Source organism: Trichosurus vulpecula, chromosome 1 (assembly GCF_011100635.1).
Source record: "Trichosurus vulpecula isolate mTriVul1 chromosome 1, mTriVul1.pri, whole genome shotgun sequence".
Taxonomy (NCBI): domain Eukaryota; kingdom Metazoa; phylum Chordata; class Mammalia; order Diprotodontia; family Phalangeridae; genus Trichosurus; species Trichosurus vulpecula.
This window is the reverse complement of record NC_050573.1, coordinates 542,274,561-542,291,921: the sequence shown is the minus strand read 5'-3', so window position 1 is coordinate 542,291,921 and position 17,361 is coordinate 542,274,561. Positions and strand designations below refer to the sequence as shown.

The 17,361-nt window shown below is 38.9% G+C and overlaps 1 protein-coding gene across 1 annotated transcript; it reads right to left on the bottom strand.

Annotated features, from left to right (window-relative positions):
- Positions 1-4,141: 4,141 nt before the first annotated feature.
- On the bottom strand, positions 4,142-13,086 carry HEMGN (hemogen). Its single transcript, XM_036748976.1, has 4 exons — positions 13,005-13,086; positions 10,100-10,190; positions 5,638-7,649; positions 4,142-4,475 (listed from the first exon to the last, which is right to left on the bottom strand). Exons 1-4 carry the CDS (start codon positions 13,084-13,086, stop codon positions 4,360-4,362), a joined length of 2,301 nt encoding a protein of 766 aa, XP_036604871.1. The 3' UTR covers positions 4,142-4,359.
- Positions 13,087-17,361: the final 4,275 nt, after the last annotated feature.

The following is a 17,361-nucleotide window of genomic DNA, read 5'->3' as shown; positions in this document are numbered from 1 at the left end:
GTCATTCACACTAATCAGGATCTAATTGTGAAGCTTAAAACTGCACTCACACTTTTGTATATTGCCCCCCTCTCTCCCCAGCTGTCAATCTATCCCCTTTATTAATAAAGAATTTTTTAAAAGAGGGGAATACTACAGTGTATAAGTATACGTTGAGGGAAGAGCGAAAAGTCCTATTTGGCTTAAAGCTCATTAAGATGAGTAGTGTGAGATGTGATGTGCCTAAAGATGATAAATCAGGGCCAAAGTATGAAGAGTCTTGAATCTTGGGCTGAAGAGTTTCAACATTATTCAGTAGGTGGAAGAAAGTGATGGACAGTTTCTGAATGGGAAATACAATGTTCCAAACCTATATTTTACAAAGAGAAACTTGGTAGCAAGTAGGATGTGTGGTAGGAGGGGAGAGGTAAATGAGAACCTGAACTAGGTTGACGACACTGGTAATAGAAACAAACTAATCAGCAGATTACTAGGTACCAGTTACTGGGGTAAGCATTGGTGATAGAAATGGAAGATAGCCTTAGAGGAGAAAATGAAGGTACTAGTTTCTGAGATGATGAGGAAAAACCTGCAGAAAGTAGCCTTTGAGTTGAGTCTTGAAGGAAGTGAGAGATTATAAGGGGAACAGCATAAGGGCATACTGTAGCCCGCTCACAAGGACTCTGCTAAAGCCACTGTTGAATTTTCAGTGGTGAGCATTTACACCTCAAAAGTCAGCAAACACTACAGATCAGGACTTGATTTGTTTTGTTGATTGTGTATACTTAAGAAAGTATACTGGATAGCACAGTACCAGCAAGGGGCAGCAGGGTTAATATTTGTTGTTGTTCATCAAAGAGGACCAATAACATAAATCTGGAAAGGTAAAAAGGGTACAGTTTGTGAAAAGCTTTAAGTGCCAAATGTAGATTGTGATTGATTCTAGAAGTATTGGGGCCATAGGAATTTACAAAGTAGGGAGACAACATGGACAGATCTGTGCTTTAGGAAAATCACTGGCCTCTGTGTGGGGAATAGATTAGAATGGAGAGAGACTTATGGCAAGGAGAGATGTTAGGTTATTAAAATAGTCCAGGCAATAGGTGATGAGCATCTGAACTAGGGTGGTGGTTGTATGAATGGAGACAAAGGGCCACATGTAAGAGATCTGTGGAAGTAGAAATGTCAAGATTTGGCAGCTGATTGGATATACAGAGTGAATGAGAATGAAAGAGGTTGTGAACCTGAGTCACTGGAAGGGTGGCAATGTTCTTTGAAGTAATGGAAAAATTTGGAAGAACTATGGGATTTGTAGGGAAGATAATGAGTTGTTTTAGACATGTGAAGTTTGAAATGTCTGCAGTCCATCCATCATGAAATGTCCACTATGCAGTTGGCAGTGCAGGACTGGAACCCAGGAGAGATTGGGGCTTGGTATATAGATCTGGAAATCATCAGCATAAAGATAATATTTGAACCCATGAGAGCAAGATTATTAAGTGAAATATCGTGAAAAGAAAGAATAGAGTCTTAGGAGACACTCACTAATGACATGGATAAAGATCGAACAAAGGAAACTGAGAAGGAATGGTCAGAGAACAGACAGTTCAGGTGATATTGTGGAGGCAAGAACATGTAGAATGGAGAAGAGGGAGACCTGAAAGATAATTCCTGAGTTTTCCAGTCTGTGGTCAGGATGATAGTTGTGTCATTAACAAAAACAGAAAAGTCAGAAGTTTGTGGAGAAGCAAGAGAAGTATCTCTGGCCATGAAGTATTAGGAGGAAGCAGCTCCATCTTTCCCCTTTTCTAAATATTTTCAGAAAGAACTCTAGATAATTTGAATAAACTGGCCCAATTGCCTGAGGGACAGAATGAACATCTGAGAGTGAGGCTCTCCTCCAAGCCTTTTGCACTGGCAGGATGGGATGTGAGTGCTAATAAATTTCCACAAACCCAGGTGATACTGCAAGAAGAAGTACATTGTGAGACGCAAAGAGGAACCTTCCTATAACCCCCAAACCCCTAGAGTGTGAGGCTTAGTCCTGTAGGAGACAATATGCAAAAATAGGCGTAGACATAACAGTAATGTGTTTCTGAGTCCTAAAACATATCCCAAGTTCCTTTGCCATATGAGATACTTAGAGAGCTGGCCCTCCAGGAAAGGGAAAGGACCTCCTGCTCTAATAGGGGTTCTTAACCTGTGGTTCAAAAGCTTTTTTTTTTTAACATTGACAACTGTATTTCAATATATTGGTTTCCTTTATAATTGTTTGTATTTAACTTCATGCATTTATAAACATTCCGAGGAATCCATGGGCTTCACCAAACAGCCAAAGAGGTCCATGACATAGAAAAAGATTCAGAACCCCTGTGCCTAGGTGCTGAGAAGGGCAAAAAAATCAAAGGACAAAGAAAGGAGTCGGAGAAAAATGACCACTGTCTTCATGGAGCTAACTAACGAGTTACAGGAAATAGCAACAGTGGAGGACAGTAGTGGAAAAAAGCAACCAGTGATAGCAGCTGAGAAGGGCCGGAAGCAAGACTTGTCAGATATTCAATTCATCAATAGACATTTATCAAGCACCTACTATGTGGCAGGCACTGTGCTAGGCTCTGGGATACAAAAAGAGGCCAAAGGCAGTCCCTGCTCCCAAGGATCTTACAATAAAAGGGAAGACAACGTGCAAATATATACTGAGCAGGCTATATATAGGATAAATAGGAAATAATTAAAAGAGGAAAAGCACTGGAATTAAGAGGAATTGGGAAAAGCTTCCTGTAGAAGGTGGGGCTTGGATGAAGCCAGGGAGGTCAGTAGTCAGAGTGGAGGAAAGGGTTAGAGCTGAGAGATGGAGTATCTTATTTATGGAACAGCCAAGAGGTCAAGTGTCACTGGATGAAAGAGTGCATGTTGGGGAATAAGGAGTAAGAAGAGTGGAAGGGCAGGGGTGGGGGGGATAAGTTATGAAAAGCTTCGAATACCACACAGAGCATTTTGCATGATCAGATCTTGGTTTTAGGAAACTCGCTGGTGACTGAAGGGAGGATGGATTGGAGTGGGGAGAGACTTGGCGCAGGCAGATCCACCAGCAGGCTCCTGTGACCATCAAGGTGTGAGGTGACTAGGGCCTGCACCAGAGGGGTGGCAGTGTCAGAGAAGGGGGAATATTGGTGAGATGTTGCAAAGGTGAAAGTGACAGGCCTTGGCAACAGCTCAGATATGGCTCAAAGTGAGGGGGAGTGGGGATGAATCCAGGACTATTCCTAGGTTTGTGAGACTGAGGGGCTGGGAGGCTGGTGTTGGCCTCTTCTGTAACAGGGAAGGTAGGAGGTGAGGGAGGCTTTAAGGGAAAAGATATAAGCAATACTGGGCAGGCAAAGAGGATATGGAGAGGAGTGCCAATACAGAGAAGCAGACTGCAACCATCTCTGCTGGAGTGCCATCCCTAGAGTAAAACGGGGTGTCCCAAAAGTCTTAGTGCAGTTTTTGGCTTTAATGATCTTAAAACTACACTAAGACTTTTGGAACACCCTATACTTTAAGTTACTAACTGAAATTACACTGGTGAATCTTACTTCTTTCTATGGGCACAGATGTGAGTCCTGCTTAGTTCTATTAACCTGTAAATGAAGAGTTTTCTTCATTTTTTGAGACTTCATAACCATGTTTGGGGTAAAGAGTGCTAGACACTCAAATTCCTATATTATCAGGATCTAGGCAATGAGCCGGCGAAGTCGGGAGTCCCCCAAAGTGTATCCTATTGCTTCACATTAGGAAGAAGCCTTGGCACAAAGATTATACACATAATAATTTTATTTAGTTAAAAATAGGAGATCAAAACTAAAACACACAAAAAAATAAGCTATTATGCACCCACAGCCACACCAGGTAGGTTTTCAGGATACTTATAATAGCAAATAAAACTGCTATACTAATGAAACAACCAACTTTTTTAAAAGCCTAAACGAAATATGACATTATTACTACATTAATATTTGATTTAAGTTAACAAGAAAACAAGCAACTGCCAAAGAAAGGTTTTAAATATTCCTAATTATTTAATCACTTAATAGCAAGGATTAATTAAAACAATTTTGTTTTCTGAGGAACAAAAAGATGGTCCTCAGATATTTTTTTCCTCCCTTCCCCCCGCCCCACCCCTATCGATCTGTTCTCATCTATCCCCAATTCCCCAGCACACACAAATGAGTTACCATTGCTGAAGCCAGGTCTTCAAATATGTTAAATACAGAGTATATATAGGAAAACATCCCTGAGGCAAATTATCGCTGAACGCTATAGAGATCTATACTTTATTGCATGTAGAGAAATTGTGCATTTAAAGTATTAGGATACTGTATCTTTAGTTTGAAATTATTATGGTTGAGGTAGTTGTTGAAATCTGTGGTAATCAATCCCTGCATTATTCTCCTGGGAAAGATTCAGAATTGTAGGTTTTTCTGGTTCCTCTGCTTCTGTTATTTTTTTCAGCTCTGTAAAACAAAATAAGATAGACACAAGTGGTTTGCATCAAAATTTCAGAATGTAAATTCTTAGAGATTAGGTGTTATCTTGGTTTTAGTTGACTCTATTTTTATGCTCCTAAAGGTGTTTATACCTGCTTTGGGGGGGTGGGGGGTATTCTTTACACCATGTACTGTAAAACTTCAAAATTAACACCCAATTAATCAAAATTCTCTATCACAATGTTTCATTGAATTCTTTTAAAGGTAGGTAACTGACAAAGAAATGAGTCATTCTCAAGGGTTTAAAAATCCAAGAAATATCATATAGCCAGTAGAAATTCATCTAAATATTCTACCTTTTCGTATAACATTGAATGAGAAGAACTTATGTTCAGAATGATGGCCACAAGGCACTGTGAGACCACAGTCATCAAGGAAAGATTCAATTATGTTCAAAAAAGTGTTCACCACCAAGAAGAAGAAGAAGAAAACCCTCATGAATTTACCAAAAACCAAATGAACTAAAGCACACTATTCCTTAAGCACTCTGGTTAATTTTTATTACACTATGCTCTATAATACTTTGCATATTGTTTCTGTTAGATTCCTTTCCCTTCATTGGCTAAGACTAAGTAGCTGTTGCAAGCTTTCATTTTTTTATTGTTTTTTCTCAAGTAGGCACTGATTGAAACCACAGATTGAGTGTTCGCTCTGAAATCAGCCCTTTAGATAAGGGGGTCAAACCCCAGATGTAAAACAAACAGAAATCAGTGTACCCGAGGGTCATAAATAGCCTGCTGTAATGGACGTTTGAGACTCTCTAGACTAATTGCTTTGGGTGGCACAGGTGGTACAGTGGTTAGAGGTCTGCGCCTGCAGTCAGGATAGACCTGAGTTCAAATTTGACCTGAGATCACACACTAGTTGTATGACCCTGGGCAAGTCACTTAACTTATGTTTGCCCAGATTCCTCATCTGAAAAAAATGGGGATAATAATAGCGCCTACCTCCCAGGATTGTTTGTGAATAATTATAATTCACTTAGCACAGTGCGTGGTAGCTAATTAGCTATTATTCTTAAGAAACTTGCTCAAGGTTCAATAGTACTTGAACATTTTAAATCCAGATAGTTACTAAATGCACACTTTCACATATCTATTTGAACATCTTAATAAAAAGGGATGCCTACTTGGAGGACAAATGATAGCTGTAGCAGTTTCTCCGTGTGTTAGAGGATCCTGAACTTTAGGCATAACTTTTTCTTGGTATGTTTCAGTATGATATTCTTCTGGACCAGCTGTTTTGTGACATATTTTAGCCAAGACAGTTTTAGGCATAGCTGCTTCTTGGTGTTTTTTAGGAAAATATTTTTCAAGCACAGATATTTTCTGGCTTATATTAGGCGTGAGATCTTTGGCCACAGCTGTATCTTGGTATAGTTCCATAGGATATTCTTTAATTCCATCTCTTTCTTGGCATTTTTTAGCTAAGTAAGGCACAGCCCTTTCTTGGGACATCTTAAGGGCATGTTTTTCAAATACATTTTTCTCCTGGCATGTTTCTTTGTGTATAGCTGTTTCTTGGTATGTTTTAGGGGTGTATTTTTTAGGAATAATGCTTTCCTGGTGTATTTTAGGAGGAAGATCTTTGGGCATAGCTGTTTCTTGATATGATTTAGAAGTATGTTTTTCAAGTGCATCTATTTCGTGGAATGGTGTAGGAAAGCTACTTTCATGCACAGTTGTTTCTTGGTTCATTTTAGAGACACCTTTTTCAGACATAGCTTTTTCCTGGCATGTCTTAGGAGAGCAATCTTTAGGCACAGCTGCTCCTTGGCACATTATAGAGGCATGTTTTTCCGGCACAGCTGTTTCTTGGTTTGTTTTAAGGGTGTATCTTTCAGACATAGGTATTTCCTGGCATGTTTTTGGAGAAAACTCTTCAGGCACAGCTGTTTCTTGACATCTCTTAGGTGCATAGTTTTCAGTGATGGCTGTTTCTTGATGTGTTTTAGGAGAGCAATCTCCAGGAACAGTTGTTTCTTGGTATCTTCTAGGAGACAAAGATTCAGGTACAACTGTTTCTTGGCATGTTTCAAGGGTGTATTTTTCAGGCACAGCTGCTTCTTGGCATGTTTTAGGAGAAAGTGCTTCATAAATGGTTGTTTCTTGGCTTCTTTTAGGTGAAGAATTTTCAGTTTTAGCTCTTTTTTGGAATGTTTTAGGAGAGAGATCTTCAGGTACATCTGTCTCTTGGTATATTTCAAAGGTGTATTTTGCAGACACACCTATTTCCTGACATATTTTTGGAGAAAGCTCTTCAGGTACAGCTGTTTCTTGGCATCTCTTAGGTGCACAGTTTTCAATGATAGCTGTTTCTTGACATATTTTTGGAGAACAATCTTTAGGAAGAGCTGTTTCTTGGTCTCTTTTAGGAGACAAAGATTCAGGTACAACTATTCCTTGGCATGTTTTAGGAAACAGCTCCTTAAACACAGTGGTTTCTTGGTATGTTGTAGAGGTATGTTTTTCAGGCACAGATGTTTCTTGGCATGTTTTACGAGAGAGATCTTCGGGTACAGATGCTTCTTGGTATGTTTCGTGGGTGTATTTTGCAGACACACCTATTTCCTGGCATGTTTTAGGAGAAAGCTGTTCAGGTATAGCTGTTTCTTGACATCCCTTAGGTGCATAGTTTTCAGTGATAGCTGTTTCTTGACATATTTTCGGAGAACAATCTTTAGGAAGAGCTGTTTCTTGGTCTCTTTTAGGAGAGAAAGATTCCAGTACAACTACTCCCTGGCATGTTTTAGGAGGCATCTCTTTAAATACAGTGGTTTCTTGGTGTGTTTTAAAGGCATGTTTTTCAGGCACAGCTGTTTCTTGGCATGTTTTAGGAGAAAGGTCCTTAGGCTCAGATGTTTCTTGGTATGTTTCAGTTGTGTAGTCCTGAGGCATAGCTGCATCTTGATATGTTTTAGGGGCACGTTCTGTCACAGTCACTTTGTGGTTTTCTGTAGAGTGGAAGTCCTCAGCAACAGTCACCAGTGTCTTCTGCTGCTCCTGAGATGGCAGTTCCTTCTTTGTTTTTTCTTCCTTTTCCACTCTCACAACTTGTTGCAAAGGCTCCTTCTTTGTTTCTTTAGTTTGTGACTGGCCTCGGCCTTTTGCTGTTCTTTGTCGTTTGCTTTGATTTTGTGATCTGTTAGGATGACAAAAGAAGATCCAAGAACAGGATTTAAGCATACATGTAAAAATATAGCATTGTAGTTAGACAGGCGTAAAAACTGAGCTCTTACTTTTCGAGTGCTTATGGCCAGCCCAATGAAGAGTCAGAGCTCAGGGTTTGCATACCTAAGGAGGTGTTTAGAATACACTTTCATCCAGGATTTAGGAGTAGAGAAAGTAGGAAAAGGTATTTTACTATACTGTGTTATTAGGTTGAGAGCAAAAAGTGACCTTAGAGGTCATTTAGTCTGACCCTTTCATCTTACACAGCGAGACACAGGTTCTGTGGATTTGCCCAAAGGTACACAAACTTGGAATCAGATCCAGGTCCTCTGATAAATCTAAGGCTTTTCCCACTATGTCTTTAAGACAGATATTCTGTCCATACCTACCTAGTATCTAATGTAAGTCAACTAGAAGATATTTGAAGGGCACTAGGCAGAAATAGATGCCTAATGTCATTCTAGTAAATTCAGAAGGGATTGAACAAGATGATCTCTAGGTATAAATTCTATTATTTCAATTTATATTGTCCTGTGGAAGGAAAAAAATGATAAGAGAAAAAACTTAGTAATAGTGACTTGGTCAGATTCAGGTCAATCAGGTATGGGGATTAAGTTGCTGTGATATAGCACCTTTTGAACCTTCTGTTGAAGTAGCTAGGTAGCACAATGGATAGAATGCTTATCCTGGAATCAGGAAGACCTGAATTCAAATTTGACCTTAGATACTTACTAGCTGTGTGGCCCTGAACAAGACACTTAATCTCCATCTGACTCAGTTTTCTCAAGTGTAAAATGGGGATAATAATAGCATCTACTTCCTAGGGTTATTCTGAAGATCAAAAGAGATAGTATTTGTAACATAGGTGCTTAACAAATGCTTGTTTTTCTTTTCTTTTCTTGTTTTTCTAACCTGGGGCTAGCCTTGAGAAGTCAGTTCAGCAATAACCAGGAAGGAAATAAGAAGCCTCCTGTATGAGACAAATTGGCTTTAGGTTCAAGATCCTAAAATCTCTGGCACATCGGATCTGCCTTTGCTACCCAAACCACTTGGCAGATCAGAAACTGATAATACTGTCTTTATCTCTGGCTCATTCTGTGTATTCCCTGGCTCCTCACTACCAGCTAGTTTTTCTTCATGGTTTCATCTTTATTTTTGACTTCCGTGCAATTTCCAGCTTTTGCTTTGACTCCCTTGATCGTGATTACAGCCCAGTCTAGAACAGCCCTCTGTTCTGGTGTCTTAGGTGAAGAAATGGGCAGCTAGAAGGCATAGAAGTTAGGCCTGGAGTCAGGGAGACTCTTTCTCCTGAGTTCAAATCCAGTACTGTAGGAAGAGTGAGAAAACATGGTCCCCATCCAGCCTCCATGCCTCACTACTGGTCTGCAGACCAGTCACTTCACTTCTAGGAAAGTCCATTCACTCATCTATAAAATAGGACTCAGAGGATATAGAGCTGGATGGACATTTAAAGATCACCTTGTCCAACTCCTTCATTTTATAGACGAGGAGAGTGAGATCCAGAAGAGTAATGTGCATAGTCATGCAGGCATTAAGAATAAAAGCTAGGGGGCAGCTGGGTGGTATAGTGGATTGAGCACCAGCCCTGGAGTCAGGAGGACCTGAGTTCAAATCCAGCCTTAGACATGTATTAGCTATGTGACCCTTGGTAAGTCATTTAACCCCAATTGCCACTACCACTCCAAAAAAAGAATAAAACGTAGAATCCAAGTCCTGTGTTCTTTCTCCTAAACCTCTTGGCCATCTCCACACAGGAAAATATTTGCTCTTTCCACGTGTAGTTTTTATGAAGCTCAAATAAATAGCACATTTATTTGGCACCTTAACATTTACAAAGTGTTTTACGTTATCTCATTTGATATACCAACTCTGAGACAGATGTAATTAACCCTGCTTTTTGTTGTTCAGTCATTTTCGGTGTCCAACTCTTCATGACCCCATTTGGGGTGTCCTTGGCAAAGATGCTTGAGTGATTTGCCATTTCCTTCTTCAGTGCATCTTACAGATGAGGAAACTGAGGCAAACAAGTCACTTGTCTGGGGTCACACAGTAAGTGTGAGGCCAGATTTGAACTCGAGAAAATGAGTCTTTCTGACTCCAGGCCTGAGTGAGGCTATCCACTACACTGCCTAACTGCCCCACTCTCCAAATGGGAAAATGAGAGAGGTTAGCTGACTTGTCCAAATCTCATAGCTGGTAAACATCTGAGTTAGGATTTGAACCCGGATCTTGCTGGACCTAAGTCTAACATTAGCCACTATACCACAGTGTCTCTCTATGTAAAGTACTTTGTGAACTCTATATACAAACATAAGCCATTAGTGTTATTCATTCTGCTGTCTGGATTTCCTCAGGTGCTATCTTTACAATGTACTTATGTCCCCATTGTAACTAATTTACCCAGGCCACTGTGACATTTGTCTTTCTTGGGCTTCAGCTTTTCTTTTCCTGAGTAGCTCTCGGTTCCGCAAACATCGAGTTCCTGTGCTTTCTGTGGGACCAAAATAAAAGATCTTGATCAAGAAAATGCAATAAAATTTAATTGGCCCATACTTAGGAAAGAGATTATGGCATCGTTGTACCCAGTAGTCTCAGAATATAATAGAAACCTTCCATTTGGGAGTAATTGGGGATCCATTCCTATCTTTACCCTCTAGATCAGATTTCCCTCTGCAACAAGTTCTGACCTCAAGCATTACTTCCATCTTAAGGGTGAAGAGGAACAATTTTGAGCACAAAGGAGATCTCAGTCTCCAGCTGTCTATGTCTGTGTCCACACAATGGCTCCTTGAGTAAGTGACGTTTCACTGGATCTTCACAAAACCATAAGCCTAGTGTTTGGCCCAGGGGACCATGACCAGAGAAATATAGCTACCTCTTAGCAATTTACCAAATATAAAACTTCAATTCTTTTGAAGAGTGAATCCTCTGGAAAGTTTAATCTGCAAAACCTAAAACAAAAACTTCATGCTCCATTTAAGCACTATTTTTCTCTCCTTCCTTTCTCTGACAAACTTTTTTAAGCTCAAAATATAATATGTTTATTGAAAATGAAGGATATCTTTGTAAGAAGTGCATGCATTCTTGTTAAATATGTTTGTGTATTTTAAAATTTTTATTTTAGTTTTCAACATTCATTTCTACAAGATTTTGAATTACAAGTTTTCTCCCCATCTCTATCCTCCCCCACCCCAAGATGGCATGTATTCTGATTGCCCTTTTCCCCTTCTGCCCTCCCTTCTATCACCCCCCTTCCCCTCCCTTTAGCCCCTCCCCCCTTACTTTCTTGTAGAGCCAGACAGATTTCTATACCCCATTGCCTATATATCTTATTTCCCAGGTCTGACAAACTTCTTGAATATCAATCACCAGAGGTGTTCAAGAGAGAACATGAAGCCTCCAATAACCCACAAAACTCCATTGCAGCCTGAATCAGATTTAAATGTCATTGAAAAATGGTTAACAAAATATTAAGATACAATATAGATAATTTAAATTTGTGGTTTTCTAAGTAACATTCAATCCCCAGGGATCCATTTCTGTTTGAGTTTGACACCATTGCTGTACACCCCTGTCTGTACTTACTCCCCACTCGTTTCCTCCTCCTCATTGCAATCAGGTTCTTTGACCCTACCATTTACTAGCTGTACAGCTTTGAGCAAGTCACTTCATCCCTTTGAATTCAATTGACTCATCTGCGAAATGAAGAGTTTAGCTACTCCATAATCTGGCCTTGGTCTGTCTTTCCACTTTATTCTAACTTTTCCCACGATAACCAGTTGATCTGTTCATCGGCCCCTTGTTCATTTCCACTTCTCTGCCTTAGCTCATTTGATTCCCATCGAGAAATGCCTTCCCTGGTCTTCTCTGCCAATCCGCATCTTACCTATGTTTCAGAATTCACCACAAATCCCGTCACCTCCCTGAAACCTTCCTCGTCCGTCCCCCCCCAGCCCACAGGGATGTCTCCCTCCTCTGAACTCCTATAGCATTTTCTACATGTACCCATCATTTTGAAGTTATTGAATTATAATCCATATTCTTGCTTTTTGGGTGCATATAGCTTATCTCCGTTATATTCCCTGAGGAAAGGAATCAATGCTTAATTTGAGGAAGCATAAAACTTTTTGAGAGTATCACAGGATCATAAAATCTTAGAGTTTAGAAGGAACTTTAAAGGTCCCCTGGTGCAACACAATCTGAAGTAGAATCCCCCTCTACCACATGCCTGACAAGTGGTCGTCCGTTTTCCCCTGAGCCATGTACTCTGTGTTGTTTTTTTTTTCATAGTCAAAACATCATAAAAGTTCTACGGACAGATTCATCATTTGCATGCACCTTTGCAAACAAATTAGGGCGGCAACCGTTTTAAAGAAATATCAATCAGCAAGCAGATAAGCTCTTAGTAGATAAAATCCAAACTAGCAAAGTATTTGGAAACTCAATGGATATTATATTCCACTAAAATTATTTTTCCCTAAAATAACAAAATGGTGGGGTTTTATGATTCTTTTATTTGTTGAATGACAAATTATCCATTTTCCTAGTTTCCAATATATTTTTTTAATTCTTAGGGCACTTGTACTGTTTAGATTAGAGATATCACTTGTCTTCTTTCAGGCCTTCAGTTTCTTCCAAAACTTTTCCATATTAAATATGGTATTTGTTCAAGAGCCAAGGTTTTCTCATTATCACTACTTAAGCTATTTCTAGTTTAAAATAACAAAATCCCAATATTTTCTAACATAATTCCCAGATACTAAAAAAAAACTCTTGTATTCATAAAGAATCCATAATAATAAATACTAAAGGCAACCAAGATAATAATGGAAAGAAAACAATTTACTCAAAAACTTTTAAGATTTGTTTTTATGATGCCATTCTTCAAAATTATTCTTATCCTAAACAAACATGTTTCTCAATCTGACTGTTTTTTCTTCTTCCTTGTCTTCTCAAACACCCACATATACATAGGACTATGTTCTAAATAATTAAGATTTGGACACATTGTTGCTTTTTAGTCATTTAGCTTTAATTTTCCATTTCCTCATCCCCTTTCTCAGACTCAAGGAATAATTCCTTTATTATTTCTTTCTGTTTCTTCTGAGCCTAAAAACTCTATGTCAGCTTTTAGAATCATAGGACTAGAGGAGACAACAGGATGCCTAATGTCCTGTTTCCCACGATTATTAGTAAATATTCATCAGTGGCCTGTGAAAGATCCACACAGAACATGGAAGATAGTATACTTCCTGGTGTATCCAACTGCTACCACTTCACGTTTTCTGCACTAAATTTTTATTACCTGGAACATTGTCCTCTTTCTGGCCAAGGGCAGGCATCTCATTAACATCCAGGTGAAGCTGATCCCTTTTTCGATCATTCATTCTGCTTCAGTTGGTGGCTACAGTTCTGTGTGACTGCCACAAATGCCAGCCTAGCAGCTGATTCAAGACATTTAGAACAACTAATGCTTTAAAAAAAAACCCTAAACATTAGTCTTCCCGCCCAAATGTCTTATCTGGTCAGACCACATCTGCTCAGCTGGGTCCATTTTCTTTATCATTCTCTAAAGGTGTGTAAAGGGGGAAAGTGTTTGGTGATACATCCTTGCTCTTCATCATCATATTACTATTTTTACAGTGAGGCCCTCTGATAACACCCTAGCTTACAAATATTCCCCACCATTCAGCCTCTGTTTGTGTATATCTGCCCAAGTGCACACTTAAATGTTCTTCCCGCTTACATAGTTTTCCCGCCCAGTGCATTTTCTCTGCATACTCTCTTGCAAAATGACAGAAAGAACTTTACTATTTAAGTGACTAGCCTAGTTTAATAACTGAGACATAAGAAAAATAATCAATTGTTGGATTTTTAAAGAAAAAGTCCCTTTTAAAGTACTAATAATTTATTAAAGTACTGATAGTAAAGCATACAGCTATGTACCTAATAAGAACTAATAAGCATTGATTACTTATTAAAATTAATTATTAAATTAAAATTTAATTTTAAATTCAGTTTATTAATAGTTAATTAATAAAATGAGGATGTCAGTACCAAGTCAGAGAAACTAGGTTAGCAATGTCAAACTTGCAGATATCTTAAGAGATCGTCTGGTCCTTCAGGGAAGATGAGCTTCCTTTTTTCCTCTTAAGTTTTATTGGTGCCTTTTGTTTGAAAATCACAGCCGTCTCTAGATACATCTAACTACACACACATCGAACCCTCTTATGTGTCAAGAATGAATAGTTAAGTAAAAATGACTTACAGAATTACTACATCTGCCAAAGCATGCGATGTTCTGTCCCACTTCCTCCATATGCTTCATTATCTGTTCTCTCAAAGCTGGCCTTTCTTTTCATGCATTCTTATAGTTGTGCATATCTTTCTTCTGGTTCTGCTTAATTCACTCTAGTTCAGTTCATATAAATTTTCCTATATTTCTTCAAAATTCTTATACTTACCCTTTCTTATTGCAAAATAATATTCCATTAGAGTCACATATCACAGTTTGTTCAACCATTTCCCCAACAGATAGGCATCCTCTTTGTTTCTAGTTCTTTACTGCCACAAATAGTATTGCTAGAAATATCTTGGTGTGTATTGGATATTTCTTTCTGCTTTACTTCTTTGGGGTATATGCTCAGTAGTGAAATCATTGGGCCAAAGGAGATGAAACAGTTTGGTCTCTTTTCTTGCATAATTGAAAATTATTTTGGTCAGTCCATTTCTCAAAGTCAAGAATGTAGTCAGTACAACAGTATTTCCCATACTGTCCTGAGGAATGCTTGGGAAGCTTGAATGGGAGTTTTGCAAAAAAGAAGCCCATGATAGCCATCATTTCCCAAGGATAGGAGGAGGGAAAATTCTCCCTTCTTGAATTAAGTCTGAGAAAGGGAATGGAGAAGAAGAACTTTTTTAGAGAGTTGTCCAGTGCCCTGAGAGGTTAAGTGACTTGCCTCACCCTACACAACCAGTGTGTCAGAGATGGGACTTGAACCTGAATCTTCCTGGATTTGAGGCTGCCTCTCTTGATGATGATAATGGTGGTGATGGTGATGAAAGGAGGAAGGGGAGGAGAAAGAAGGATAAAGGAGGAAGAGGAGAAGAAGAAAGAAGAACGAAGACTGAGGCAGGTATGTGTGAAAAACTGGGTTGAGGGAAGAGGAGGAAAGGAGCATTGGTTGCAGCCTGATTTCAGCATGAGTACAAAACATGGCCATAGTTTTTGTGATAAGGCTATTATACAGTGCTGCTGGACTGGGAGACTGCATTCCCAGAAAACAGAAGCATATTCTGGTCATGAAATTAGAAGATAATGTGCAGTATTAAATCCTCCTAACCCAAAAGTCCAATCTAGTCTCTAGTCTCATGTAAGCCTAGTTCCTATTTTAATGCATACTTACAAGCTCACACTGCCAGAGGCCTATTGTTATCAGAGCTATATGTAGCAGCAACCTAATGATGTTCTGGATTGTATTTTTAAAATGCTTATTCCATGTAGTAATTTTTTTTATGAAAATGCCCTCAATTTCTTCTTTGTTTCAGAATTTCCCCAATCACTTTTCCCCCATGGGATTTTCCATATTTCAACCTCCCCAACCCATCCATTTATATTTATGGCTTCTGTGACAACTATTTCAAATTCAAAAATTATTCCTTAATCAAATTAGTCTGGGAAACGGTGACAGAAAACCTATTTCTGCTTATCATGGCAGTTTTGTTATATGTCACTGAAACTCTAGCCAATCTAAAGAAAAATGTATTGTGTATACTGCTGTAGAATAGATAGATATTGTGCTTGAATCCACTATATGTAAATCGGATCATGCTTTAAATAGACTGGGGATACACAGGAAATCCATGGAAATTCCTTTTTAAGACAAAGAATGTTGTAATGAGAATGACTACCTCTCCACCCCATCTCTTTGTTAATTTGGATGTTCACATATTCTGTTTTCTTAAAGAGTATGAATATTGCATAAGGCATTTTGATGACAAAAAGCATAAAATAATAATGATTTTCATGCAGAAATGTGGTTTTAAAAACCGGGCCCACTCTTTTGTGGCTTGGATTATGGCAGCTCATTGGAATAACTTCATAAACATTCTAAGAGCATTTTTCAGAGAACACATAGTGCTTCTTTAACGTGATTATCTTGTTTGATCCCCTCTTCATAAAAGCAGCTTCTCTCAATGAAGGGGACACTCAGCGCATAAGCAGGGAATGGCACTTTGTCGAATTCACTTTTTCTTTCCTGATCAACTGCCTGGCATAATTTGACAACTTAATGTTAATGAGGATATATATGGATTGGCTCTTTGAATTCACTCCTCACATAGAAGATTCTCTGCTGAGGAAACTCCTTCTACTAAACCAGGTCAGCACCAGTTTTAGAGAGTTGTCTGGTGCACTGAGAGGTTAGGTGACTTGCCCCACATCACACAGCCAATGTTTCAGAGATGGGACTTGAAACTGAATTTTCCTGGCTCTTCCTGCTGCTGATGCTGCTGCTGATCATGATGATGATGGTGATGGTGAAAGGAGGAGGAGAAAGAGGCATAAAGGAGAAGGAAACAAAAGAAGAGAAGGAGGAGGAAGAAGAGGGTAGAAGGGCAGGAGGAGGTAGAGGAAGAGCAAGAAGGAGGAAGAGAATGGACGGGACAGGGGGAAGAGGAAGGAGAAAGAAAAGGAGGAGAGGGGAAGGGAAGGAGGAGGGGCAAGAAGAAGAGGAGGTAGAGGAGGAGGAGGAGAAAGAGAAAAAGAAAATGATTATATGGATAGGCTAAGTCTACCTTTCTACTTCAAGATAAGACTATACTTACCCTTGTCCTAAACAGATGAGAATTCATCTTGTTTTTAGAAAAAATACAGGGCTTCAAATTTTTTCACTAAGAGAAATTTTTTATTTCATTGTATGCATGATTTAGATCCCTCAGAGTACAGCTGAAGTCTATTTAGGATCACATGATGCATTTACAATCAAGAAAACATAGTGATGCCTATTTATCTCAAATCAAATTTCTGAAGTTGGCAGTCACTGGTGTCTTCAGCTTCATTGTCATCAATCAGCAGCAGCCACAGCAATCAACATCAGTACCTCCAAGAGAAGGGACACTTTGCCAGAAATTATATTGTCAGTCAGATTGTATTTACAATGAATTTCATGGTGCATCCACCCAGAGTCTCTCAGTTATGATGTAATTTCATCATAACACTGAATTATAAAAAATCACATTCTCCAGCTCCTCAAAGAACTCAGCCCAGGCTCTTTGTAGAGGCTTTCCTTGCTTTTTCACTTCTTTAGCTTTACAATTGACACTTATGATGCTCAGGGATCATGGCACTAGTACTGCTCCCTTAGGAAGACATGAATAATAAATAGCTCTAGCAAAAGTTCTATGTACCATAAATTCACAGTCCACAGGCAACACAATTCAAGCAGGACATACCAGAAACTTCTTGTTATTTCTTATGGTGATTTCACCTAGTATCATTTTCAGAGTTTCATGGCTGTAATGTTGAAATGTATTTTCCATGCTTTTGTGTTAAGTAGAATCATACTAATGAGAAATAATTTTTTTCTGTCCTCTACTTTTTGGAGAACACCACTAAAACCTTACTCATATATCTCACTTTTACTGTGGAGGTAAACCTGGAT